Raw genomic sequence first — 26,090 nt, 5'->3', positions numbered from 1 at the left:
GTGGTGTTTTCAGAGTAGGTGACAGCATTGTCTGGTTGTTTTAAATTTGGCACTGCACCCAGGGCAAGGGCACTTTTATATAGCCATCAGGCCTATCTTCCACTGCAAAGATTCCACTGAAGAAGAGGCAACCCGTGGCTCAATCGCCACGGCACTGCAGGTAAGGAAACAACAAGCATTGTATCAGTGCTGGCCAAATTTTCTATTTCAAAGTCATTACAGGCGGTACCTGGTTATCGGCGATCCGGTTTTATGGGGCTTGTGTAGTGATGAAAATCGTCAATTTTTTGCACCGAAAGTCACCAATTTCCACTTATCAGCGTCGATATGTATCAATCAGAGGTGCCGATAACCAAAAATCAGCGATTTTCAGTTGTCGTCAAGCCATCAGAACGGAACCCCCGCCGATAACAGGGGGCTGCCTGTACCATGCTTTAATGTTTTGGAGTAGAATATGTCCATGTATCCCACCTCCATTCAGTGTGGGATTCAGCTGTGTAATTACTTGGTAAGTTCTTATATAAAACTGATATTTTCATAATAAAATTGTTTCATAAATACTTACCAAGTAATTACAGATTCGGAGCCCACTCTCCTCCCCTCTTATGGGCATATGGGCATAAACACAATTGAACTAAACAGCCGGTTGTTTTCCCAAGTGCTCCAACAGTGGGCGGACCCTGTCACCTACACTAAAAAACAATAGAAACGCTACTGGGAATTTTTAAAAAAGGCTGCTGCCTGAGTAGAAATCTTAGCTATGTAATTACTTGGTAAGTATATATGAAACTTAATTTTATTATGAAAATGACATTTTTATGATAAAATAAAGTTTTATATATACTTACCAAGTAATTACATAGCTATTGGTTCCCTAACCTACAGCAGCTTAAAAATTAAAAGTTCGCGCGGTGGCGCTGTTATCGTTAGTGTGTAGGTGACAAGGTCCCGCCCACCATCCGGGACTCGAGGAAACAACCCAGCGGAGAGCTCAATTCGTTTTATGCTCTAATGCCCATGCAAGGGGAGGAGGACTGGCTCTGATCATGTAATTACTTGGTAAGTATATACAGTATAAAACTTTATTTTATCATAAAAATTTCATTTTTATGTAAGTGATTTACCAAGTAATTACATAGCCAATTCCACATTGTTAGGAGGTGGGAAAGAACATGGACATATTCTACTCCAAAGCATTGAGTAATGAATTTGAAATAGAAAGGTTGCTAACATTGAATAAATGTTTGTTGTTTCCTTACCTGTTGAGAGAGCTGCTGCAGGTAGGTACTGCCTCTGGTCGGAGCTTCTCTCAACTTGTAGTGGACATGGCAGTATAGCCAAGGGTCGCCACTACATAAGTTGGAACTTTGCAGCGGAGGAAGTACACTGTATGATGACAAAGTTTTAAAAGATGCCTTTGCCCTGGGCGAAGACCAGAATACAAAATGACAACACTATCACCTACACCACAGAATAAAACCAAAACCCAACCATTATCAATAATAAAATAAGAACTGGTGGGTACTCCAGGTACAATGTACCCCCAGGCTTCCCATTGACTCAGTTTTAAGTCAAGGTGAGTGGATAGCAAAGGAACAGAGCGATTCCCTATGCTTCCTCTCCGAGCACTATGCCAGCCACAGACAAAGGTCCTAAAGTGCTACAATTTTCAAACACGGTTTCTATGTCCTTGAAGTAGTGTGAGGCGAATATGGACTTGCATCTCCAGAACGTCAACTGTAGGATCGAGGGAAAAGACAAGTTGTGTTTAAAAGCGAGGGAAGTTGTGACTGCCCTAATTTTGTGAGCCTTAACCTTAAGTAATGGAAAGGCTTCTCCCTGGATCTGAGAGTTGGCTTCTAATATTAACTCTCTCATAAAAAAGGATATGGCATATTTGGAGAGCAGGCGAAGTGGGTTTCTTACACAGTACCATCGGTTGCTCAAAGGTCCTCTGATCTTTTCTGTCCTCTGAAGATAGTACCTGAGGCACCTCACTGGACAGAGGAGTCTTTCTTCTTCCTCAGGTCCTAAGATATCCATAAGGTTCTTGATGACGAAGGATCTAGGCCAGGGTTTAGAAGGGTCCTCGTTCTTTGCGAGGAAACCAAGAGAAAGAGAGCAGACTGCGTCCTCTTGTGCAAAGCCTATTCTCTTATCTATTGCCTGTAAATCACTAATACATTTGGCAGTAGCAAGAGCCGCTAAAAAGAGAGCCTTTTTCGTGAGATTCCTGAGAGAAACAGAACAAAGAGGTTCAAATTGAAGACCTGAAAGCCACTTAAGTACAACGTCTTAAGTTCCAAGAGACGTTGGAAGAACTTTTTATCTTGGACGTATCGAAGGATTTGATCAAGTCGGTGATATCTTGATTAGAAGACAGGTCCATTCCCTTGTGCTTAAAAACAGAGCTAGCGTCAACCTATACCCTTTGATGGTAGAGGTCGATAGCTTCCTGACGGACTTTAGGAATGTCAAAAAGTCAGCTATTTGGCTTATAGATGTCTCAGAAGAAGAGACGTTATGGCAGCTGCACCACCTTCTGAAGACTGCCCATTTTGATTGGTAGAGCTTTGTAGAAGCAGCTCATCTGCATTTCGCAATTGCCTCTGCAGCCTGTCTTGAAAACCCTTTTGCTCTGACAAGGCACTTGACAGTCTGAAGCCTGTCAGGGCCAGAGCAGATAACCCTTGGTGGAATCTGAGAAAGTGGGGTTGTCTGACCAGAGACCATTTTTGTGGAAGGAGTCTTGGGTAGTCTACCAGGAGTTAGTCAAGTCTGGAAACCATGCCTTGTTCGACCAAAATGGGGCTACTAGGGTCATGGAGGTCTTCTGATGTGTTGACAGCTTGTTGATTACTTCCCTGATCATTCCAAAGGGAGGGAAGGCATCCACATCTAAGTCTGTCCAGTCCAAAAGCGTGGCGTCCGTGCTCCATACTTGAGGATTTGGGGCCGGAGAGCAAAAGAGGGGAAGACAGTGGTTTCTCAACGTTGCAAAAAGATCCACTGTGGGTTTGCCCCACAGTTTCCACAGGTTGTCGCAGACTGTCTAGGGTCCATTCGGTTGTAAGGACCTGTTTGAGGCAGCTTAATTTGTCCGCAATCATGTTCATTCTCCCTTGAATGAACCAGGTGACAAGAGAGACTTGGTTCTCCTCTGCCCAGAGAAGGAGATCCCTCGCCGTCTCGTACAGAGAGAAGGAATGAGTGTCCCCCTGTTTGTGAATGTAAGCAAGAGCTGTGGTGTTGTCCGCATGCACTACAATCTTCTTGCCGCGGACCAGATCCGAGAAGGACTGAAGGCCCAGGTGAATTGCTCTCAGTTCCTTTATGTTGGTGTGAGAATTCTATTGTACCGTAGTCCATGTTCCGGAGACTTCCCGCTGTCGGGAAGGGCGCCCCAGCCTAGGTCGGAGGCATCAGAATAAAACAGAAGGTCTGGGCACACTAGGAGAAGAGACCTCCCTTCCTGAAGTCTTTCTCCGCACAACCACCACCGGAGATCCTCTTTGATTTCCAATGTAATTGGGAGTCTGGTTGGGTTTTTCTGCACCAATTTGCTTTGAGGAAAAGCTGAAGGGGTCTCATGTGCAGTCTGCCGAGATTTACATACTGCTCTACTGAAGCGAGGGTCCCCAGAAGACTCATCCACTGCACTGCCGAGCAGGAAGGAAGAGCCAGAAACTGACTGACAGTTTGAAGGCAGTTCTCGACTCTTTTGGGCGACAGAAAAGCCCGAAAAGTCCGAGAGTAGTATCATCCCTAAATAGGGAATCTCCTGAGTCAGTGTCAGAAGGGATTTCTTCTTGTTTATGAGAATGCCTAACTCCTGTGTCAGGCGAAGAGTTCTTCTCAAGTCCTCCACGCACTTTTCCTCCTCCGAGGAGCAGAGAAGCCAGTCGTCAAGATATAAGTTGATGTTGATTCCCAGAAGGTGAAGCCAATTCCCCAGAGGAGCAAGGATTCATGTGAAAACCTGAGGAGCCATCGATAAGCCGAAGCATAGAGCTCAGAACTGTAGTATCCTGTCCTGAAAAACAAAGCGTAGAAATTTTCGTGAGTCTGGATGAACAGGAACATGAAAATACACATCCTGCATATCCAGGGTGACCATCCAGTCCTCCTGTTGTACTGAGGATGTGACTGAGCGAATGGTCTCCATATGAAACTTTGTCTTCAGTATGAACACATTCAAGGCGCTGACATCCAGAATGGGTCTCCAGCCCCCCAAGGCCTTCGGGACCACGAAAAGGCGATTGTAGAAACCCTCTAAGTAATATCTAGCACTTCTTCCACTGCTCCTTTGGGGAGAAGGGATTCGACTTCTTGAGAGAGAGCCAAAAACTTCATGGAACCTTTTGAATATGCTGTCAAGGCGATTGGAGATGTAACTAAAGGAGGAGTCTTTACAAAAGGAATGGAGTAGCCTTCCTGGAGAACCTTGATCACCCAGGGGTGTGCTCCTCTGTTCTCCCATTCTTTCCAATAAAGTAGAAGTCTGGCTGCTACCTGGGTGTGGAGGACTAACTTCTCACTTCTTGGGGTTGGATTTGAAGGAAGACCTCTAAATGGACTTTGTAGGAGGTTGCAAGTTTGATCTAGGTTGAGACTGAAGAGGGGGAGAATGCTCTTTATGTGGAAGGCACAGGCTCCTCCAGACATCTAGTGGACTTAGCCAACAAGTCAGTGGTGGACTTACTCTGCAAGTCCGAAAGAATCTCCTTCACTGTGTTTTGAGGAAAGAGGTGAGGCTTGTCTAAAGGAGCAAAAAGTAGAGCTGACTTCTGAGTCAGGGAGACTCCTTTCGAGGTGAGTGAACACCAGAGCTCCCTCTTCTTAAGGACGCCCGTAGAAAATAGGGAAACGAGTTCTAAAGAGCCATCTCTAATTGCTCTGCCTGTGCATGAAAGAACTCCTAGCCAATCAGAGGCAAAATCTTCAGCTAGATCAGGACAGTCTTCAATCTTCCTTGCTAGTGCCCCGATGGCCCAATCGAGGAAACTAAATATCTCAAACACCTTAAATATATTCATTATAAGGTGATCCAGTTCAGCTGAGGAAAACATTATCTTGGCCGACAAAAAGGCTGTTCTATGAGATGAATCCACCAGACCAGAGAAGTCCCCTTGGGAGGAGGCATGAACTCCCAAGGAAGAGCTTCCCCGGTGGCATAGAATTCATCTTCAACAATTTGCTGGGCAGAAAAGCGAATGTCACTTTGCCCTGTTCTCTCTTAGCAGCCAGCCAGGCATGAACTTCTTTGAGAGCCTTCTTCGAGGAGGAGGAAAGAACTAGCTTGGGTAACCTGGTACCTTCTGACAAATGCTTTTTCATGAGGAAGGTAGAAGCTGGAGAAGCAAGCGAAGTAGGCACGAAGAAATAAGGGAAATTGTCCAGGACGAAACGCAGAAGAGACAAGTAAGCAGAAGAGGGAACTGTATCCTGAACAATCTCTTCCTCTTCTGAAGAGATAGGAGACAATTATTTATCCTTGGACTCTGGAGCAGAAGAGGGTTTCTTCAAAAAACCCATAAGCTCAGTCAGTTTGTGCTTGAGTAGGGCTGGAGAATCTTCCTGGACCAATGAGGAAGACAGAATAACAGAAGAAGGTGCATGGGCTCCAGAAGCAGAAACTGGGAGTCCGGCCGTTGGCGCCGGGCGCTTATCAGCAATATTCTGGCGCCAGATGGTGGGCATCCGGCGCTCAACAGTATTCTAGCGGAAGGCAGTGGGCGCTCATCAGCGGAAGTCTGGCGCGAGTCGGTAGGCGCTTGGCGCTCAGAAGAAGTCAGGCACTTAGAACGCTTATAGCGCTTAGGATTGTCTCTGAAGAAATGATGACGATGAGCAGGAGAATCAGGCTGGACTTGAAAACTGCAGGAAGGTTGTAGGCTAGTCTCCCTATACCTCTTGACAGCCAGGGGAGAAGAGTCGCTAATATCTGCATGTCTCTTGAGTGGGTGTGAAGATTTAGAATAGTGATATGGGAGCTTCTTGTGCAGACTGGAAGATTCCGAATCAGAAGAAAGTTGATGCACAGTAACACCTTTCCAATGGCGTTCAGTCAAAGCCTGGGAGCGCACGACAGGCTTGACAGAGGGGCCGACTGCCTGTGGGCAAACCCCGCCAGCCTCCCGTGGACTTCCAGTGTCTTCTCCCCGGTTGGGGGGGAGGAGTGGGACAGAGACCTTCTTCTAGGAGCACTGGTGGGACGGACAGCCACCTCCTCAATATACATAGCACTCTCACTTCTCACTGCACTGTCAATACTTACATTTTTTCCATTAGAAATTTAATAGCTGATCTCATTTCCATAATAGTACTAGATAGTACACTAAATTTCTGATTGAACCTAGATTCGAGGCTGGCAATGGCACTAAGAGCGGAATCATGGAAACCTGGAACAGGAATAGATGGTAAAGTAGGAGGGCTTAGGATGGGAGAAGGAGGAGGAATTGGAGGAGTGGTAGTTCTGTCATCCCCTACGTTTTCCAAAGGAATGGAATCTACATTGGCCCTACTTCCTGCCCTAATGGTTGCCTTCCTCTTCTTATCTCTTTCTAATTTCTCTAGGTGAGATTTCAAGGTTTTCCATTTCTTATCCTCCCAATCCTGACACTGTATGCAAGTATTATCCGTACTACATTCTTGCCCCTACATTTAGTGCAATTTGTATGAGAATCGTAAGAAAGCTTAGTTAGCCTAGTTCTACAACCCTCAGAATAAAAGCGAATACTAGATGAACTGGAATCTGACATCATTAACTAAATAATATCTCGAACAACAATTCGACAATGGTAGCGAGCCAGAAAGCAACAAATTCTGAATACTTCACCAAATTCATGCAAAGAAAGGCTGAAAAGCGAAGAAGCAGCTGCGCGTGAAAACTTCCGATGTTAACCGGAAGCCGGCAGAAAACGAATTGAGCTCTCTGCTGAGTTGTTTCCTTGAGTCCCAGATGGTGGGCAGGACCTTGTCACCTACACACTAACGATAACAGCGCCACCACCCGAATTTTGAATTTTTAAGCTGCCATAGGTTGGGGAACCAATAGCTGTGTAATTACTTGGTAAGTTACTTATATAAAAATATCATTTTTATGAACAGCAATTTAAAAGGTTATTCTAATCAGCTGCAAGAGAACAGTATTCAAACCATGGCAAGATAATTCATTTCCTGAGAATAGAGATTTAAAAAATTTTTTTGTGCACAGTTGAAGAAGAGGTAGACCATATGTTTTTCAAAAGTGAATTCTCATTAAAGAATAACACATAGAATTATGAATGCGCTGCACATAAAGAAACACTTTTATTGGGGTTCATTTCATCTCATATGATTTGCACCCATTTGTAGCTTCATCTAAGCTTTTAAGAGAATCATCCTGCTCAGGTTTACAGTCAGGAGATGGGGAGCAGTGTAAATTGAGTAGCATCATCAGCTTTGGTAGCCAGCGTATTGTCTTCTCCAGAGCATATACCACTCTTATATTATACTGTATAAACAGTAGTGGGCCAAGAACACTACCCTACGGAACACCTGAAGTTACAATCCTGTCTGCAGTCACTGAATACCTATCAACAACTGAAATTAGATATCAGCAGTGACTTGATATACAAGTTGAATTACAGGCACCAGACTCCAACTGAAGTATGCTTTCCAGTTTGGTGATGATACCTAAAATGTTTTTAATAACTTTTTATTTCATATAGATTTATTGCTGTTCACTTAGGTTCCCTCATCTTGGTCTGATATTTAGACCAAGCAAAGAGATGTTAGTTGTAGAAAGTTAAACTGTTCTCTCACTCATCCTCTAAAGAATGCTGCTCTCACTGTAACTTGTGATTTAGACACAAATAGTCATATATGGACTGTATGTCATGTCTGATATAAATTTAAGTGCAAGGTTGATGTTGGCTTCCATATTTCCAGAAGGAAGGTATAGGTTTGCGTTTTTTTGTTTTGTTTTTTGTAATGTATAAAATAATGAGTTTTTTGAAATTCTAAATTACATTTTTCATTGCAGGCAATTGGTTGCATGTCTGTTCTGTTGCGAGCACAAGATCTGGAACAGTGGAAGATTTCATATACACAAAATTTATTGCATAAATTAGTGTTATTTACTATGAATGAGAAACCTAAAGTAAGTATAATTTATTTTTAAGACACTGTAGAAAGAACAAAAATTATATGTAAACTTTTAAAAACTTGATGATTTAAATAAATCCTATGGAGATACTCATTCAGAATTGCCTGACATTAGGGCACTAATTTTATAACTGATAGTTTGGTAAAGTATCCATATATATAGAGAACAATAGGGTGGCTGTCGAGCTGTATTTTATACCTGAATTAGAGGCTGACAATAAGTCTTTAGGTTACTTTATAGTTGAACTTAATGGGTAAGTTCATTTTTATCTGGTAAGTTCCAGTACAAGCTAAGAATTTTGGCTTTTAAACAATCTTACTGTGTTGATCACAATATGTATCCCTGTTATTTTGTGTGTTCAGTGCAGCCTATGGAGATACACTCCATGTACAGTATACCTAATATAAATTCTTAAACAAGAAAATGCAGAGCAACATCATGTCCTTGCTATTAGTACAATGCATTTGCAAAGTTACCATAATATATGTTTTTATGGTACAGGTACACTAGTATTATTCTAAAATCAAATAATGATGGTTAGACAAAGTAAAGTGTGTGAAATGTTTTTATTAGACCTTACTAATTGTATCAGTGAAATAAATATCCCTTTGGAATTTATTTCCAGGTTTTTTGCTATTTTCTCTTAAAAAAAGTTCAGTTTACATCCGAGTTTAGTAAATCTGTACATTAGAAATCTTGGTTAAAAGTTTAAGATAGGTTTTATAGTTGAAATGGTTCCAACATGGTTCTGTTGGTTAAATTTTATGCTCCATTTAATAATTCTTTTATATTTGCCAAATTCAGAATAAGATTTATATTCCTTATAATATAATCATACCTAATGTAAGCTGTTGACATTTGTAGGGTTTTGATCTTTAGCCTGACATGATTATTTTTCACTATATAGATTCGAAAGTCTGCTCAGTACAACGTTGCAGCCATTCTGAAAGGTTCCACATTTATAGTCAAAAGTGAAGAGAAGATTTCCCACCCTGGCTCTTTGCCTGTTGGCGAGTTCTGTGTTTCACAATTACGAGCAGCCAGTGAAATGGGTAACACTAAAACAACATTACACATATTAGTATTCTTAAGACAAGTTATTATGACCTTCCCTAAGAAAACTATGAAGGTGAGTAATGTACACCCTCTCTGTATGTATTTGTATTTAGAAAGGTATTGCTTTAATTGTTTTTTGAACATGTCCTTTTTCAATATCTATTAATGGTATTGTTGTTAGCTGTTGTGGTGTTTTGGAGAACATGATCTATTGAAAATTACTGACGCAAGTGATATACCTAACCTGTTTGCAGATAATATTGAAAATTATTTCTTGTGATGATTGTTCTATGAAAACAATATTTTTAAAGAAAACCTAATGGTATAGTGAAATCAGTGTGATCCATAAACTTTGTTTGTCTCTTAACAGTCTGCTTGTGAGTGTGTGCTGTCCCTGATGCAACTTGGAAGTTCTCTGATTAACATTTCTTCAATGGAAGCAATTTATAGTCTTTTGGTGTCTGAGCCACCCTCCACAGTCTTTTCAGCTGACACAAATGCAGCTTTAATAGCTGCACTTACAAACAGACTGGATTCAAAAACTGTGAGAGGAGTGTCAGTCATTCCAGGGATGAATGATTCCCAGCTTGCCTGTGCATGGATCACAGTTCTGACAGTTGCACACATCAATCTTTTCAAGTAAGTATAAATGGAGTGATACACCATATTTTGGTGGAAAAGGCAAACTTCAGAATGGTCTAGACCACAGTTACGGTTTTGACTTTCATAGTTTCAGAATACATTGTGGAACTTACTGAATGCCAAACAATATTTGTGAGTTCAGGTCAGTGAACATATGCCTATATGTTAAATGAAATAGTAATAGTAACATAGATTTAATGTATTACTAGTAATGAGGAAGTACCTTTTAGGTACTGTCTGTTTGTCATTTGTATTATTGGTATGATATCAGTGAGGTGTATAAGTTAAATGCTGTATGTAGGTTATTATCTGTAATGATAATACCCCGTAGTTGTTCCTACACGAATACAAACCTTCAGTCTTTACGTATGGGGAATACTTTCAGCGCAGCTGGAAACCGGCCTTTCAATTCTAACAAGGTTGTTAGGTAGTTAACTACCAGATGGTTGGGTGGGGGAGTCCCACCCTTCAGTTGCGCAACGCATTCACTTAATTTCTGGCTGTCTCCCGAGCTGCATGCATCTCTTTCTGCTCTGTTCGCCGGCTAGTTTTCTTCATTCGCATACGATTGTGAGTTTTTTCCTCTGATCTTTTTGTGTGATTCTTGTGATATTGTGACTTTTTTGCATAAAGTATGCAAACCCATGAATCATCTCAGCCTAAGGAGGGGAAGCCCCACACCATGAGGCAGTGCCCAGGCTTAGGAAATGTTCCTTGCACATGCTTCCTCTCCCCTATTGAAATTGATCCTCACATGTTATGCACTCATTGCCAACGGCCTAAGTGCAACCAAGGTAGTCCATGTGATGAGTGTTGTGATTGGCCCTCAGAGCAATGGGTGCAGTTTGCTCAGAAGAGGAAATACAAGAGGAAGGTGGCTTCCTGCACATCGTCAGAGGGTTACATGCCCCCAGTGACACCAAAGATTGCCAATCCTTCTAGTTCCTTCTGCCAGTGGAACTGCCTCTTGTTGCTACTTCTCCTTAGGAAGAATTTACTCCTTTCCAATCGCGTATTGCCTCGTCAATAGAGATCGGGGGGGGGTGTGCAGGACGACAACTCGCCGGTGGTCTCTGTTCATTGGGGTGGGAGGACTCCCCCCTCAGAGTGAAGGGAGACAGCCTCATCTAACCTGACTCTTTCAGTTTTGGGAAAGATTCCACATTTGTTAGGGGAACTTAGGGAGCTCTGGCCCTCCCTAGGTCTCTCCCAGGGAGCCTTCAGTCCAGGGGATGATTTCCCACCTCAGTGCCTCCAAGTCTACTCCTGCGACTGCTGCTTCAGCAACCATGACTACATCCACGGTTATGATGTCAACTGGGACCATGGTCACGGCTGTGGCCCCCACGGTCATGCACCCGGCATTGATCCCGTTGACCTCCATTCTCCCTCTGACATCCTCCTTCTCAGAGGATATACTCCATCAAGCCTTGGTGGATAAGTAGCAAAGTGACACCAAGAAGTCAAAGAAGAGACCTCACAGTTCGTCTTCATTGTCATCTTTGTGTTCCAGCACCTCCTCCCCTTCTTCCAATTTGTACGATCAGCCTTCTTCCATGGACGAGGCACTGGGATCTCTCGATTGCTCTCCCATGTCCACTTACGCTGGAACTGTGCCATGAGGTTCTCCGGACCCACATGACAGGAGCAATAGATGCAAGGGCCTCCATGGATACCCATGTCACCATTACTGGTCCCTGGAAGTCACCTTCTAGGGTTGGTAAAGAACCTTCCTCCGCTGCAACTATTGCACAGGGCTCCAAAGACCCCTTGCTGCAGTTGCTGCACATATGTGGGTCTCCACAGAGTCCTACTCCACCAAGGGTGCACGGGTTTCTACGAGACCCAGTGTCACCAATATCAGTTCTGGTAAATCATCTTCACAGACTGGAAGAACATTGAGGGTGCACGGGTTTCTGCGAAACCCAGTGTCACCAATACTAGTTCTGGTAAATCATCTTCACAGACCGGTAAAGGTTCTTCTACTGCTGTACAGTGTCCCACAGACTCCCATGACAATAGTGAGTGCTTGCAGCCAGCAGCCGCAGACCGTGGCATGTCCCAGTGAGAGAGTGAGCCCAAAGCATGCAGGTGCTGCTTCACCCCCTGCACTCTCCCACAAGGAAACTACCAGGGTCCCAAAAAGGTGAAGCTGGCATACGCGCCCACTCACCTGGGAAAGTGACAAGCAGGTCCCCCATCTAGTCTTCTTCGCTTGTAGAGGCCACAATCTCTAAGACTTTAGCGTGTCTTCGGAATAGCCCCCATTCACATCTGCATGAGTGTACACAGTCACTGAATGGGTCCGCTCTCCCCAGGATACCCCCCGTGCATGTTTACATGAATGGGTCTACTCTTCCAGACCCATGCATACATCGTTACCGCATCTGCTCTCCCAGACCCATGCATACATTGCTACCGCAGGCTGATGACCACTCATGGCCTTCCTCTCCTGTCGGGACTTCGACCTCTGGCAGGTCCATGAAGGGTGCTGTGCCCCTTTCACCTGTCCCCTCAACCTCCTGGATTATACCAGGAGATGTGGGTCAGACATGCCTAGGGCTCGAGATTGGGATCATTCACCTTCCCATCCCAGCCCGTCCATGAGTGCTTACACTCCCAGCTCGGTCCTAGGATTAGAACGGTCGTATGCTTGAGTGGTGGAGAGGGGATCAGGGGGTTCTGATGAGGGTCTCTCTCCTGCTGAGAGAGTAGCCTGGGACTGTGACCTGGAAGGGCTTAGGGGTCCTTTTTCTCAGGACATGGACACCCCTGAACTACAGAGGGCCTACGTTGAGATTGTGAAACTGATTCATCAGAATAATGATGTTGGGGAAGAGACCATGGCTACCCCCATAGATCACCCTTCTGCCCTCGAAGCCTTCTGGGGACCGCACAAGGAACCCAAAGCTTCATTGGGCCTGCTGTGGTCTGATCTTGCAGAAGGGCTTCTAGACCAAGTGAGCTCTCTGGATTCTGGGCAGTAGACCTCACTTTCTTCTAGCTGCTCGAACAAGATACTCTCCCCTCCTCTCCCTCATCAGAAGCGTTTCTGTGTGCCCTCAGAGAGGCCACTTCCAACCAAACAGGTTGACCCAGTCGTGGTCCGTCTAGGCCTGGGTCTGTCACTGGACCAGCTCTGTGCAGAGGGAATCTCCCTCTCGCAGCAAGAGTCAGCGGCACTGAAATCAACTACCATGGCAGTATTCCAAGCAGTCTCTTGGCTGGATTGGTGGACATTATCTGTGTCCAAGATCGCTTCCTTGCCGTCTTCTAGTTCAAGGAACCCTGAAGAGGAAGCTACTTTCAAGAGACTAATGCTGTCTGGAGGTAGGGCCATTTCCTACCTAGCCCACCAGACGGCAAACCTGATGGCAAACTTGGTGTTGAAGAGGAGGGATGCAGTCCAGACTCGCATCTCCAAGTTCCTTGGTCCTGAGTCGGCCTTGGCCTTGAGGAATGGACCATTGCTGGGTTTCACTTCTCTCTTCCCTAGAGAGCAAGTGGATGCCACATTAGACAGACTTAAGGCTGATAATAATGACCGTCTTGTCCACCAGGCTGTGGCAAAGACCTCTGGGTCTTCGTGTGTCACTGTAGCCCAACTTTCAGGTCAGGTTGGCACTTCCTCTATGGTTCCTAAGAAGTCCCAGGCTTCGAAGGGCCCCTGTAGGAATACCCAGCCTCCTTCTGCCTCACCAGGAAAGGCGCACAACAGCATCCCTGTCAGCCCCCTTCCCAGCCCAGGAGAGGGGGCAAGGGTAAGAAGAAGGGAGGAGGATGCCAGGGTTGGCGTTACTCCCCACATGCTGCCAGAGGTGTTGGGGTGCCTATCGAGCCATTGGGCAACACAGCAGCGATACGGAGCAGAAACCTGGTTAATGAATATCCTTCAGGAACGATATTTACTTCCCTTCGAGTCTCCACCATCTCTCACCAGCCAACTGGTCCATCTCCAAACATTTGTTCCCGGCTTGCTGAAGGATCTCGCCCTGCAGGGGAAAATTAAAGTATTGCTGAAGGAAGGCGCTGTGGAAGTCGTGACAGATCAGTCTCCTGGCTTTTACAGGCATCTCTTTCTCATCGAAAAAGCATCAGAGGGATGGAGACCAGTCATAGACCTTTCTTCCCTGAACCGATTTGTTCGCCAGACTTGGTTCATGATGGAAACGATATGCTCAGTATTCACTGCCATCAGAGAGTCTGACTTTATGCTTTTGGTGGACCTGAAGGATGCATATTTCCAAAAAACCAACCATCAGTCCTCACGCAAGTACCTCTGCTTTATCCTTGAGGAGACAGTCTACCAGTTCAGGGCACTCTGTGTCGGGCTCTCAAATGCTCCCCAGGTGTTCACACGAATGTTCACCCTTGTGTCGACTTGGGCTCATTTGCACGGGATATGTCTTGTAAGGCATCTCGACGAATACAGGTTGAAAGGTGTAGGCATTTTATCCCAAGCTGGTTATCCAACTTTGGATGTATATGGTGTTACATTTACCACTTGTGTAGGAACAAATGCCTAATCCAGCCCACTGATAGTAGTTGTGGTAACAGACAATTTGCAATTAGAGTGTTTTGAAATGTGACTGTTGTATGGATATTTATTTTATATGTTAATCAGCTAATAACATTTTACACACTTGACTGTAGGATTATAAGGAACGAAAAAGACAAAAGAATGAGGGAAAAAACTGTAACATGTATTATAAGTTTTGTATTAATTGATACAGATATTGTTAGATATATCCAACTTTGGATAGGAATACTGTGCATTTTTCATAGCTATGAAAATCTCTGATTTAGTTTTTATTGTTGTTCCAGACTCGACCAAGATCAAGGATTGAAATTTATGCCTTCTTGGTTCAGGGACCTAGTGCCATACTGGCAGAGTGAGCATGATGAAGTTCAGAGCAAGGTAAGCAGTACCATCAGACAAATGAACTGGGACATGTATCCTTGAAGAAATTGACTGGAAATGCAAAATCAGTTGTGCAGCTTTTAAATTATTGCTGTAGTTTTCTTTGATGCTCATAATTTTTAATCAAATGTAAATTTATAAAGGGAACAGAGTATGTGAAAGTGTTAATGATGATGATGATGATGATGATGATGTATTGCTCTATACTGTAATCACTGGAATTGTCTCCAGAAAAGTCTATGCTGTTCCTTTTATTTATTTTTTTTTTTATTTTTAACTCCTCGGGGTAAGCGTTCATAAAATATGTAGGGAAAATAATTTTGGTTGTTCTTTTTTCCTTTTCATTTCAGGTGTCTGAGTCATTCCAAGCTATTTTAGAAGAATGTATTGGAAATTGTAGTAAAGAGGTCATTATAGCTAACAGGGATAAAATGGAAACAATCTTCCAGGCAGTGTCAAGTGGCTTGTCATATCAATATCAAGGATCATGGGACTGCGTATTTAATTCTCTTGATAGTTGCTTCAAAGTACTTGGGGCCCATTTTCCTGAAATGCTGAAACCCTGCCTTAGAAGTCTTTCTGAACTAATGGACAATCCTAAAGTTCCACATAGAAGGTATTTGGAACAATCCATTGGTTCCTTTGTGACATCTGTAGGACCAAAAGCTGTCATGGAAGTAATTCCTTTGCAAGTAACAGGAAACATTGCAGAAGACGAGAAGTACTTGTGGATTTTGCCCATATTAAAGCGTTACATCAAGAATACTCAGTTGGCATTTTTTGAAGACTTCTTTGTGCATCTTGCTGGTAAATGCTTCATAATTATTAATTCTCTAAAAGAAAAGGGTGAAGGAGATTCCATCTTAGCTAAAACTTACCATACAGTTGAAAATCAGATCTGGAACCTTCTTCCTGGCTTTTGTGACAAAGCTACTGATGTTGATGAGGTACTGGGAAATGAAAAGTTTGCTCGTATTATCTGCGACCACATCAGGCTACGTGACGACACAAGAATTACTATGATGACAGCCTTACGAACATTGGTAAATGATAATGTGGAAAACCCAGGAAAATTGTCATTCTATGCAAAGAACTACTTACCTGCCTTGTTCAATATTTACCTTACTAAGCCCCAGAGCTTCAAAGGTAAATCGAGCCCCAATGAGTTGAGTGAATCCATCATAAGTAATGGTCATAGGCTTGCTGCTTATGCAACCATTAGAACTTACCTTCAGATTGTCCCCCAACCAAAATATCAAGAATTTTTAGGAATGGTCATGAAGAAATATAATGATGAAACCGATGAGTTCAAAAGACAAGCCTTTTTGGACTTGGCAAGAACTTTCCTCCCATATATAGATTCTGCATTAGTATTACGCTTGTTCAGTAAAGTAAAACCAATTTTGGATGCCAAAACTGATCGACATGTACAAAAAGCTGCTTATAGATTGTTGGAGGAAACACTGAGTATAAGAAATGAGGCATGCCAATCCTTTGTTAATGAAAACATTGATGAATTGTCATCTTTACTTTTAAAGTCTATATCAGCTGCTGCTCCCAGCTCCCGTGCTCCTCGCTTAAGATGTGTCAGGCAAATTGTGCTTCAGCTGGATAAGAATATTAGTGAAGAAAAATTAAATGAGTTTTTACAGCAAGTGGTTGGAGAAAGTGTTATGTGTTGTGGTAAAAGCTTGTCTACGTCTGTACGAAAGGCTGCCTTTTTGCTGATATCAGAAGTTGGTGGAACTATTCAAAAACATACTGGGGTGAGACACTTTCTTTTCTTAATTGATTCATGCTTTACATAACTTGTCTTTGATAGAAATGCAACAAGTCTGTCATCTTGATCAGTACTGCATATGAATTGGCTAGTTTCATCTTGCATTGAAAAGTAGCGTACATAGTTTTTCTCATTCTGGACTACTTTTGTCATTCGTCAGCACAAGAATTTGGTCACAGTTTTAGTTTGGTTAACAGACCACTAACCTTGTTTTATAAAGATTATAAGAAATAAAAGACTTTGCTTTATTGATAGCACTGAACAGTGCAAGCTCTCATTGTTTCATGTAATTTTGCTTCTTAAAGGAAATGAATTTTAAAATTGCTAGTTTAATGAAATTCTTAAAATTTATAAATTCCATTGAAAGGGAATGTTCAACTGTAATGTAGGTTCTTCCTGGTGATAATCATTAAATGTACTCAATTGCAGTGTACTGGAGAAGAAACAGTTAGGAGGTGCATAAAGATGCTTTTGGCAGGGTTGGCAGGGTCACCGATGCTTGCTTCAAATACAATCTTAGCCATTACATCTCTCGCATATCAATATAAAGGTGAGCAACCATTTTTTGTTTTTTTTTATTTGTTCATGTGATCCCGTACTCTCAAAGAAAACTTGAATGTATAAGGCCATCAAGTGTGAAAAACATGTAGAATAGTTATATGGTATTTACAAAAGCACATACTGTACAGATAACTTTTTTTATATAATTATCTACTTAGAAGCCCATACTGTCCATAATCATCATCTGAAGACTGTTAAACTTGAGCATTAACTGTCAGAGCAAATGCCACTTGGAAGTTTGGTATTGTACGTAAGGCCTCATATATTTATAACAGTGAGGTCATATGTCCTTCCTTTACTAAAATACTGTTCTCTGTTGTTGATATCTGCTTCTGCAAGAGATTTATCTCTTGTAGATAGAGTGTTCGTGGTGGTAGGTTTCGGTTCCCTAATATTAGCAGCTGTGACTTGGACTATCAACGGATGGTCTCTTGTTTGTCAGTTTTTCATAAGTTGTACCTTACCAGAGATCTTTTACATTCAAAATTGGTCCCTGATCCTCTTTTCCTCCTTAGAGCAACTAGATTTGTTGAACGGCAGCACCAATATGCAGTAAATCTGCCTCGCGGTCAAACTTCTCAGTTCCAGTGGTCCTTTATTCCTCACAATGTTGGACTGTGGAACGGTCTCCCTGAGGACGTCTTGTAATTTGAGCATAAAAGTTCAAGCAAAGATGCAATGCATTACTACCCTAAAATAATTATCCATGTATTTTAATCATTTGCTTACTTTTCTACCCCACTTTTCTACCCCCTTATTTATTAATTTAATTTATTTTTTTTCTTTTGGAATAACTGATCTCTGTGTATTCCCATTACCTTCTGTTACTTCATTCTAATGAACACTATAATCTTTGGAAGCCCAGTGGGCTTGTTCCATATGAATAAGGTTCATCTTCTGAAATAATAATAATAATAATAATAATAATAATAATAATAATAATAATCTACTGTTTTAAACATCTGACTTACCCGGTAGTTATATATATAGCTTAAGTCCCTGACGCGCGGCAGAATTTCAAAACTCGCGGCAATCGCCGATGGGTAGTCAGGTGTACCACCTGTGCGCCCTCTACCCAGGTACTTGGAACTATTCCAACTATTCCTCAGATCCTCCCTGCCACCGTACAGGTTGAATCGTTAGAAATTTCGCTCGTTTGGCCCGTGTTTTTTCACAGAGTTTTTGGTGAAGTACACTTTGGCTTTGGCTTTCGCTTGTTTTTGGATTTGCTTTGGATTTTCTTGACACTTTTATTAGATATTGTTGGTTTTGACCCTTGCTCGTTTTGATCTCTCTTACGATTTTCCTTTTCCAAGATGTCTGACTCTGCTTCGAGTGTGAGAATGTGTGTGAGGGGATGTAAAACCCGGCTTGCTAAAGCCACGTTAGATCCCCACTCAATTTGTGTAAATTGCAGAGGTAAGAATTGTGAGTTAAAGGACAGATGTGATGAATGTTTGGGTTTATCAGAGAAAGAGTGGATGGTTTACTATCGTTGTTTCGAAGCTTGAAAGGGATAGGATCAGAAGAGCCGGGAGTAGTAGATCTCGCTCTTCTAGAGATAGTCAGAGAATTGACAATTCTCCTATTATTAACAATCCTGCTATTCCTTCCCCAGTAGTGGTAGTTCCAGACCCCCCCACTGATACTGATAATGAGCCTACCTTGAAGGATATGATGACGGCCATTCAAACCCTTGGACAAAGGGTGGAATCCCTCGCAAGAGACAGAGAGGATTTGTGGTCGAATGTGAGAGATCTTAAACACTCAAGTGAAAATAAAAGTGCTAGTGTTGTGGAGGGTGCGATTGCTCGGTCCTGTCGTGCTCCTAGTCCTAGACCTCTTCCAAGCTCACCAACCCCTGTGAGAAGGAATGTCAACAGACGAAGGGAGGCGAGAGGCTTTAGCTACCGAGCAGTCGTCCCCTGGAGCGTACCTGTTGATGCTTCCCAGGACGCTCACCCTCGCCATAGGAAAGGCGAGGTTAAAGTGTTTTCATCCTCGTCGGAAGACGCAGTTCCCAGACGGGGCTGGCGTCATACGTCCGTGTCTAGACCCCTCAAGAGAAAACTTTCTTCTGTGGAACGGCGTCGGGAAGTGACACTTCCTACTCCGGGATGTAGTCATTGGAGCAGTCCAGAGCGTTCCCCTTTTAGTTCTGACGATTGCTCTCCGGTGAAAAGCAGACGTTTGTTGTCACACGGGCGGCCATCTGCTTTCGCTGAAGACGAAATGAGACCAGGAGCTTCCCCGGAACGTCATTTCCAACGTCTCAACGCAGAGAAAGAATTAGTAGCTGATAGGGCGGCTTCCCCTGTCGATCCTCAACAGCAGGTAGCTCCGCAAATCGGTCTAATTCAAGACATGCAACGGAAACTCTCTACCCTGATTCAAGTCTTACAACCTGCAGAAAAGACAGATACAGATTTTCGTCCACCGATGGCTGTACGTCACCCTGAGGAAGCTTTTGACCAATGTCGCACAGGCGGCCAGTTCTCAAGTGACTTCAGGGTGCTACGGGACAGCGAACGTAGGAAGAATGTTTCTCCAATTCAAGTTCCAATCATTGTACGTCAGCCTGAGGAAGCTTTTGACAGATGTCGCACAGGTGGCCAGTTCTCAAGCGACCTTAAGGTTTGGCGGGACAACGAACGTCAAGAGATTGGACGCCAGGACGCCAGGCGTCAAGATTCTGGACGCCAGGACGTCCAAGTGGCTGGACGCCAGAACGTAGTTCATCAGGACTTTGGACACCAAGACGCCAAACGTCAAGAAGTTGGACGCCAGGACGTCAAGCATCATGAGGCTGGACGCCAGGACGTTAAGCTGCAAGAAGATGGACGCCAAGACGCCAGGCGTCAAGAGACTGGACGCCAGGACGCCGAGTGTCAGCATGATATTTTGAAAGACGTCACTACTTTGGTCTTCGGACAATCAGAAGAAAATGAGGATATCCCGCAATCTCCTGTGGATCCTATTGAAGAGATTTCAGAAGACAATATTAAAGGCCAGCAACTTTCATCGGACCTGAAAAGGCTTATGAAACTATTTTCGGAAGTTTTTCCAGAAAACTTTATCCCGACTGCTCCTCGTTCCCCTCCTTCAGAATTTACTCTTGGGAAGGCGTCTAAGGGGGCAACATTTATGAAGATGGTTTTGTCCTGCTCGTCCAAGAGAGCGCTTAAAATGATGAGTGAGTGGATGCTTTTGAAGAAGGAACAAGGAAAGACGACCTTTGCTTTTCCTCCAGCCAAACTAGCTTCAAGGTCTAGTGTTTGGTATCAAACTGGAGAATCGTTCGGCCTTGGAATACCTGCCTCTTCCCATGGAGACTTCTTGAATCTTGTTGACTCTTCTCGTCGAGTGGCAATGGGGAGAACGAAGTTTTGTTGGTCAACATCAGAGTTGGACCACCTCCTCAAAGGAATTTTTAGGGCCTTTGAGGTCTTTAATTTTCTGGACTGGACCCTGGGAGCTTTAGGAAGAAAGATGGAATTATTCAACACGACTGACACCGAAGAACTCGTATATCTGATGTCGTGTATGGATAAAGGATCAGAGACGGGCCAACGAATTAGCAGCACTTTTCTCAGCGGGAATCCTGAAGAAAAGGGCCCATCTTTGCTCTTTCCTGGCTAATGGGGTCACGCCCAGTCAAAAATCTGAACTGATTTATGCCCCTTTTCTTCTCACCTCTTCCCTCAAGACTTGGTAAAAGAGGTCTCTGCATCCTTGGCCCAGAAAACCACGCAAGATCTGATATCGAAAACAGCAAGGAAAGTCCTACCAACGACTTTCACCACTAAAAAGTAAGGCTGAGGCTCCTGTGTTTCAGGTATCTCAGCCCTTTTCGTGGTCGGCCCTCAGGTAGAGGTTCCTCTAGAGCGAGTAGAAGAACTTCAACGAAGTGGCTCTAGACAGGGAAGAAGCAGGACCTGACTATCTTCTCCTGCAGGCAGCGGTAGGTGCCAGGCTTTCCAACTTCTGGCAGGTATGGAAGAAAAGAGGAGCGGATCTTTGGGCCATTCAACTACTCAAGGATGGGTACAAAATCCCTTTCCTAAGAAAGCCCCTTTAGCAGACAAACCAATAGATCTGTCGCCCAGATACAGAGACGAATCCAAGGCACAGGCGATTCAACAGCAAGTTTCCATATTATTGCAGAAGAACACAATAGAGAAAATACGAAATCTGGATTCACCAGGATTTTACAACCGCCTTTTCCTGGTTCCCAAGAGCTCGGGGGGGTGGAGACCAGTACTGGACGTGAGTGCCCTCAACGTCTTTGTACAAAAAACAAAGTTCACCATGGAGACAGCAAAATCAGTGTTAGCAGCAGTCAGACAACACGACTGGATGGTTTCCTTGGATCTTCAGGATGCATATTTCCACATCCCTATCCACCCGGGCTCCAAGAAATACCTGAGATTCGTCTTCAAGGAAGAGGTATTCCAGTTTCGGGCTCTTTGCTTCGGCCTAAGCACTGCGCCCCAAATATTCACGAGACTGATGTCAAATGTAGCGGGAATGCTGCACACGAGAGGCATCAGGGCCTCTCTGTATCTGGACGACTGGCTACTCAGAGCTCCTTCCTTCAATCGCTGTCTGGAGGATTTTCAAACGACAATCTGTTTATCAGAGGAACTAGGACTTCTGGTAAACAGACAGAAGTCGCAACTAATCCCATCCCAAGAGATCCTGTACCTTGGGATGAGGATTCAGTCTCGGGATTTTCGGGTTTTTCCGTCACCATCAAGGATGGAACAGGCCTTGGTAAAACTACGGGACTTTCTGGGGAAACAGACGTGCTCGGCGAGGGAATGGATGAGTCTACTAGGGACCCTTTCCTCGCTAGAGCAGTTTGTTTCCTTAGGAAGACTAAACCTTCACCCACTCCAATTCCACCTCAATCGTTATTGGAGCAGAGAAAAGGGGTTAGAGACAGAATGTATCCCCATTTCAGAGACAATGAAACAATGCCTTCAGTGGTGGAACGACCCAGTCAAGCTTCAGGAAGGCCTTTCATTAAAACTGAGGAACCCAGACTTAGTGTTGTTCTCCGACGCGTCGGACTCGGGCTAGGGAGCAACACTGGGAAAGATGGAGGTATCGGGATCCTGGACCAGAGGGCAAGAGAAGCTCCACATAAACCAAAAGGAGCTGACTGCAATATTTCTAGCCCTCAAAGAGTTCGAGCACTCAGTTCAGGACAAAGTCGTGCAGGTCAACTCCGACAACACGACTGCGTTGGCCTACATCAACAAGCAAGGCGGAACCCAGTCCAGGTCGTTGTACGAGACGTCGAGGCAACTCCTTCTCTGGGCGAAAGAGAAGAATGTGACTTTATTAACACGGTTCATTCAAGGGGAAAGGAATGTGAGAGCAGACAGTCTGAGCAGGAAAGGTCAAGTCCTGGCAACAGAGTGGACTCTTCATCAAGACGTCTGCAGAGATTTGTGGCGGATTTGGGGACGTCCATGCATAGACCTCTTCGCCACAGCACAAACGAAGAGGATGGAGACGTACTGCTCTCCCGTACCAGATCCCGAGGCAACGTACATAGATGCGTTCCTTTTAAATTGGTCCAACCTAGATGTTTACGCTTTTCCCCCGTTCAAGATTATAAACAAAGTTGTTCAGAAGTTCGTGTCCCACGAGAGCACCAGGATGACTCTAGTGGTCCCCTTTTGGCCGACAAGAGAATGGTTCACAGAGGTGCGGGAATGGATGGTGGACACACCAAGAAGTCTGCCTCTAAGACCAGATCTACTCAAACAACCCCACTTGGAAAGGTATCACCAAAACCTCCAAGGTCTACAGCTGACTGCCTTCAGACTATCGAAAAACTCGCAAGATCTAGAGGGTTTTCGAAGGAGGCAGCTAGAGCGATCGCAAGAGCAAGGAGGTCATCTACCATCAAGGTGTACCAATCCAAGTGGGATATTTTTAGAGGATGGTGTAAGGACAACTCCGTTTCCTCTTCCAGTACCTCTGTGACCCAGATAGCGGATTTTCTTCTTTATCTCAAGAGGATACGTAACTTTTCAGCCTCGACTATTAAGGGATACAGGAGCATGTTGGCAGCTGTCTTCAGACACAGAAACTTGGATTTGTCTGCCAATAAGGATCTCCAAGATCTTCTCAGATCATTCGAGACTACTAAGGAGAAAAGGCAGAACCCACCAGCGTGGAACCTAGACGTGGTCCTAAAGTTTCTCATGTCTGCTAGGTTCGAACCTTTACAAGAGATTTCATTTAAAGATCTCACCATGAAGACTCTGTTTTTGATTTGCTTAGCAACTGCTAAAAGAGTCAGTGAAGTACATGCCTTCAATAAAACTGTCGGTTTTAGGAACGGCAAAGCTATCTGCTCTCTACAACCCTGGCCCAAGGCGTTCGAGATTACGAATCTGGCAGAGATCGCAGGTGAGGAGTTAGAGAGAGTCCTGTGTCCGATAAGAGCTCTGAGAGCATACCTGCAAAGGATGAAAGATTTACGAGGCAAGTCAGAGGCGCTTTGGTGTTCAGTTAAGAAGCCCTCTCTGCCAATGTCAAAGAATGCGTTATCCTTTTTCATAAGACAGTTGATAAGGGAAGCTCATTCAGAATGTAGTGAGGCGGACCTCAAGCTTCTAAAGGTTAAAACCCATGAGGTCAGGGCAGTTGCAACCTCTGTAACCTTTAGACAGAATAGGTCCCTACAAAGTATCATGGACTCTACCTTCTGGAGAAGCAAGTCAGTGTTTGCCTCACACTACTTGAAGCAAGTACAAACACTTTATGATGACTGCTATACACTGGGACCATTTATAGCAGCTAACTCAGTAGTGGGAGAAGGGACTACCCCTGCAATCCCATAAAACAATACCCTTGATTCTTGCCTTGGAATGGTTGAAATTTTATGGTTGTTTGTGGAGATTGGACGCAGTCCTCCACAATCATTGATTTTAATCAGGTGGTCATTTTGTTCCTTGGTGGCGCCCGGAACAAGGGTATTATAGGTTGTCTGTCACATAGAGGTTGGTACACCGGTTGGCAGCTCCTAGAGGTCTTCAGCCCCCTGAGTGGATCGCTGGACCTCTTAAGGAAAGCAGACATAATGAGGGGGAGTTCATTGAAGTCAGCTTCCTTAATCCAGGTAAGAACCTTAAGTTGGTTTATTAACCCTTCAGCAAAATTCCAACGATGTTGGTTGTCTCTGACCCTCCACCAAAGGTGTCAATCAGCTATATATATAACTACCGGTTAAGTCAGATGTTTAAAAATGATATTTTCATAATAAAATAAATTTTTGAACATACTTACCTGGTAGTTATATATAATTAAATTCCCACCCTCCTCCCCTCTAGAGATTAGGGGCATGGAAGATCTGAGGAATAGTTGGAATAGTTCCAAGTACCTGGGTAGAGGGCGCACAGGTGGTACACCTGACTACCCATCGGCGATTGCCGCGAGTTTTGAAATTCTGCCGCGCATCAGGGACTTAAGCTATATATATAACTACCAGGTAAGTATGTTCAAAAATTTATTTTATTATGAAAATATCATTTTAAAGACACAGATATGGAGCCGGAGTGCTTTCACAACCCCCTTTGGGACCCTGCTTTTACTCCCCGTAGGGGGATAGTGCCATCAGTGCATCTCGCATGGTGCACTGTAGACATTACTTAAGGGTCTTTGCAACATCCCTTTGGCCCCCTAGCTGCAACCCTTTCTTTCCTTTTACTGTACCTCCATTCATATTCACCCTCTTTAACAGTTGTTTCATAGTGCAGCTGTGAAGTTTTCCTCCTGTTACACCTTTCAAACCTTCTTAGTGTCCGTTTCCTTTTCAGTGCAGACCTCATAGGTCCCAGTGCTTGGCCTTTGGCCTAAATTCTATATTCCAATTCCAGTTGCTGCTTTTTCTGACGTTCTGTACAAAGAATGCTACCTATAGTTTGCCGAAAGTGGTAAACTGTAGATTGTACTGAATGTCTCTCTTCAGCATCCCTTCAACTCACAGCTGTATGTAGTTTATCCATTCCCTTTCCACATCACTTGCCTACCCGATGAATGTAAACATGCCCAAGTCCCAAAAATTTGCATGGAAGATTTTGACACCCTCTGTCAAGGCTAGGGCCCCAAAGAGGAGGAAAGGCAGTTGTGATTAGGGATATGACAGCTGACACTGAAGTATCCACTTGAGTAAGCAATCAGTTGAAGCACACTTTGAACCTGAAAAGGGAATTTTTTGTCTATAGGTTTTTCAGTTTGTTTTATTCACTTCATTAAGTTCATTCATTCTTTCTGCATGTTTGAGTTTGCAGATGGAATAATAAACCATGGTCCTGAGGAAACCCTAGTGGCACAGTTACTTGATTAATGATAAATGCAAGAACTTGAGATAAAAGAAATGTTAACACTGTAAAAGCTTTTATCTATATTCGACACGTCTGAGATATAAATTTTCAAACTTTGTTTGGAACGCTGATATAATTGGCGGGAGACCCAACCCCACCGGATGCCGGTGGGGGTGCGTGGAAGGCGGCATACCCAGTAACCCAGGTCAGTTTTTTCAATCTCGGGCATATTGTGAACACATCTTGCGCGTCCGTCCGTCTCAAACTGTTTGGTTTCCTGCATCTCATTGCGCTTCTTTCTGGTGTCTCTCCTTGGTGAAGTACTCAATATCCTGTTTATTAATCTAGCTAGCATAGCTCTGTGAATTTGGTAGCTATGTCGGATTCCAGTTTCTCTGGATCCAGAGTTTGCACAGGGAATTTGTGCTCTTCCAAACTGGTCAAACTTAATACGACCGCCATTCTTTGTGTACACATGTAGGGGTCAGGAGTGTTCCCAGGAGAACACATGCAGTGAGTGTATGGAATGGAGTCAGGAGTTTTGGCAAACGTACAGTTCCCATCAGGTAAAGCTGGTTAAGGATAGGGATAGGAAAGCTTTTAAGCATAAGGAAGCTAGGCTATCTTCTTCGCTGGTGG

At 43.8% G+C, this 26,090-nt stretch overlaps 1 protein-coding gene across 1 annotated transcript in view; it reads left to right on the top strand.

Moving 5' to 3' along the window:
* The window catches only part of LOC136840284 (RRP12-like protein), a 186,946-nt gene that overhangs the window by 57,458 nt on the left and 103,398 nt on the right, over positions 1 to 26,090 (top strand). Inside the window, exons 6-11 of the mRNA XM_067106960.1 lie at positions 8,027 to 8,143; positions 9,057 to 9,278; positions 9,576 to 9,844; positions 14,672 to 14,765; positions 15,119 to 16,534; positions 16,978 to 17,098. Coding sequence (XP_066963061.1) covers positions 8,027 to 8,143; positions 9,057 to 9,278; positions 9,576 to 9,844; positions 14,672 to 14,765; positions 15,119 to 16,534; positions 16,978 to 17,098 — 2,239 coding nt within the window. The remainder of the gene's footprint in view (positions 1 to 8,026; positions 8,144 to 9,056; positions 9,279 to 9,575; positions 9,845 to 14,671; positions 14,766 to 15,118; positions 16,535 to 16,977; positions 17,099 to 26,090) is intronic.

The sequence above is a fragment of the Macrobrachium rosenbergii genome, chromosome 7, assembly GCF_040412425.1.
Source record: "Macrobrachium rosenbergii isolate ZJJX-2024 chromosome 7, ASM4041242v1, whole genome shotgun sequence".
In the NCBI taxonomy this organism is placed as follows: Eukaryota; Metazoa; Arthropoda; class Malacostraca; order Decapoda; family Palaemonidae; genus Macrobrachium; species Macrobrachium rosenbergii.
This window is presented reverse-complemented; position numbering and strand designations above follow the sequence as displayed.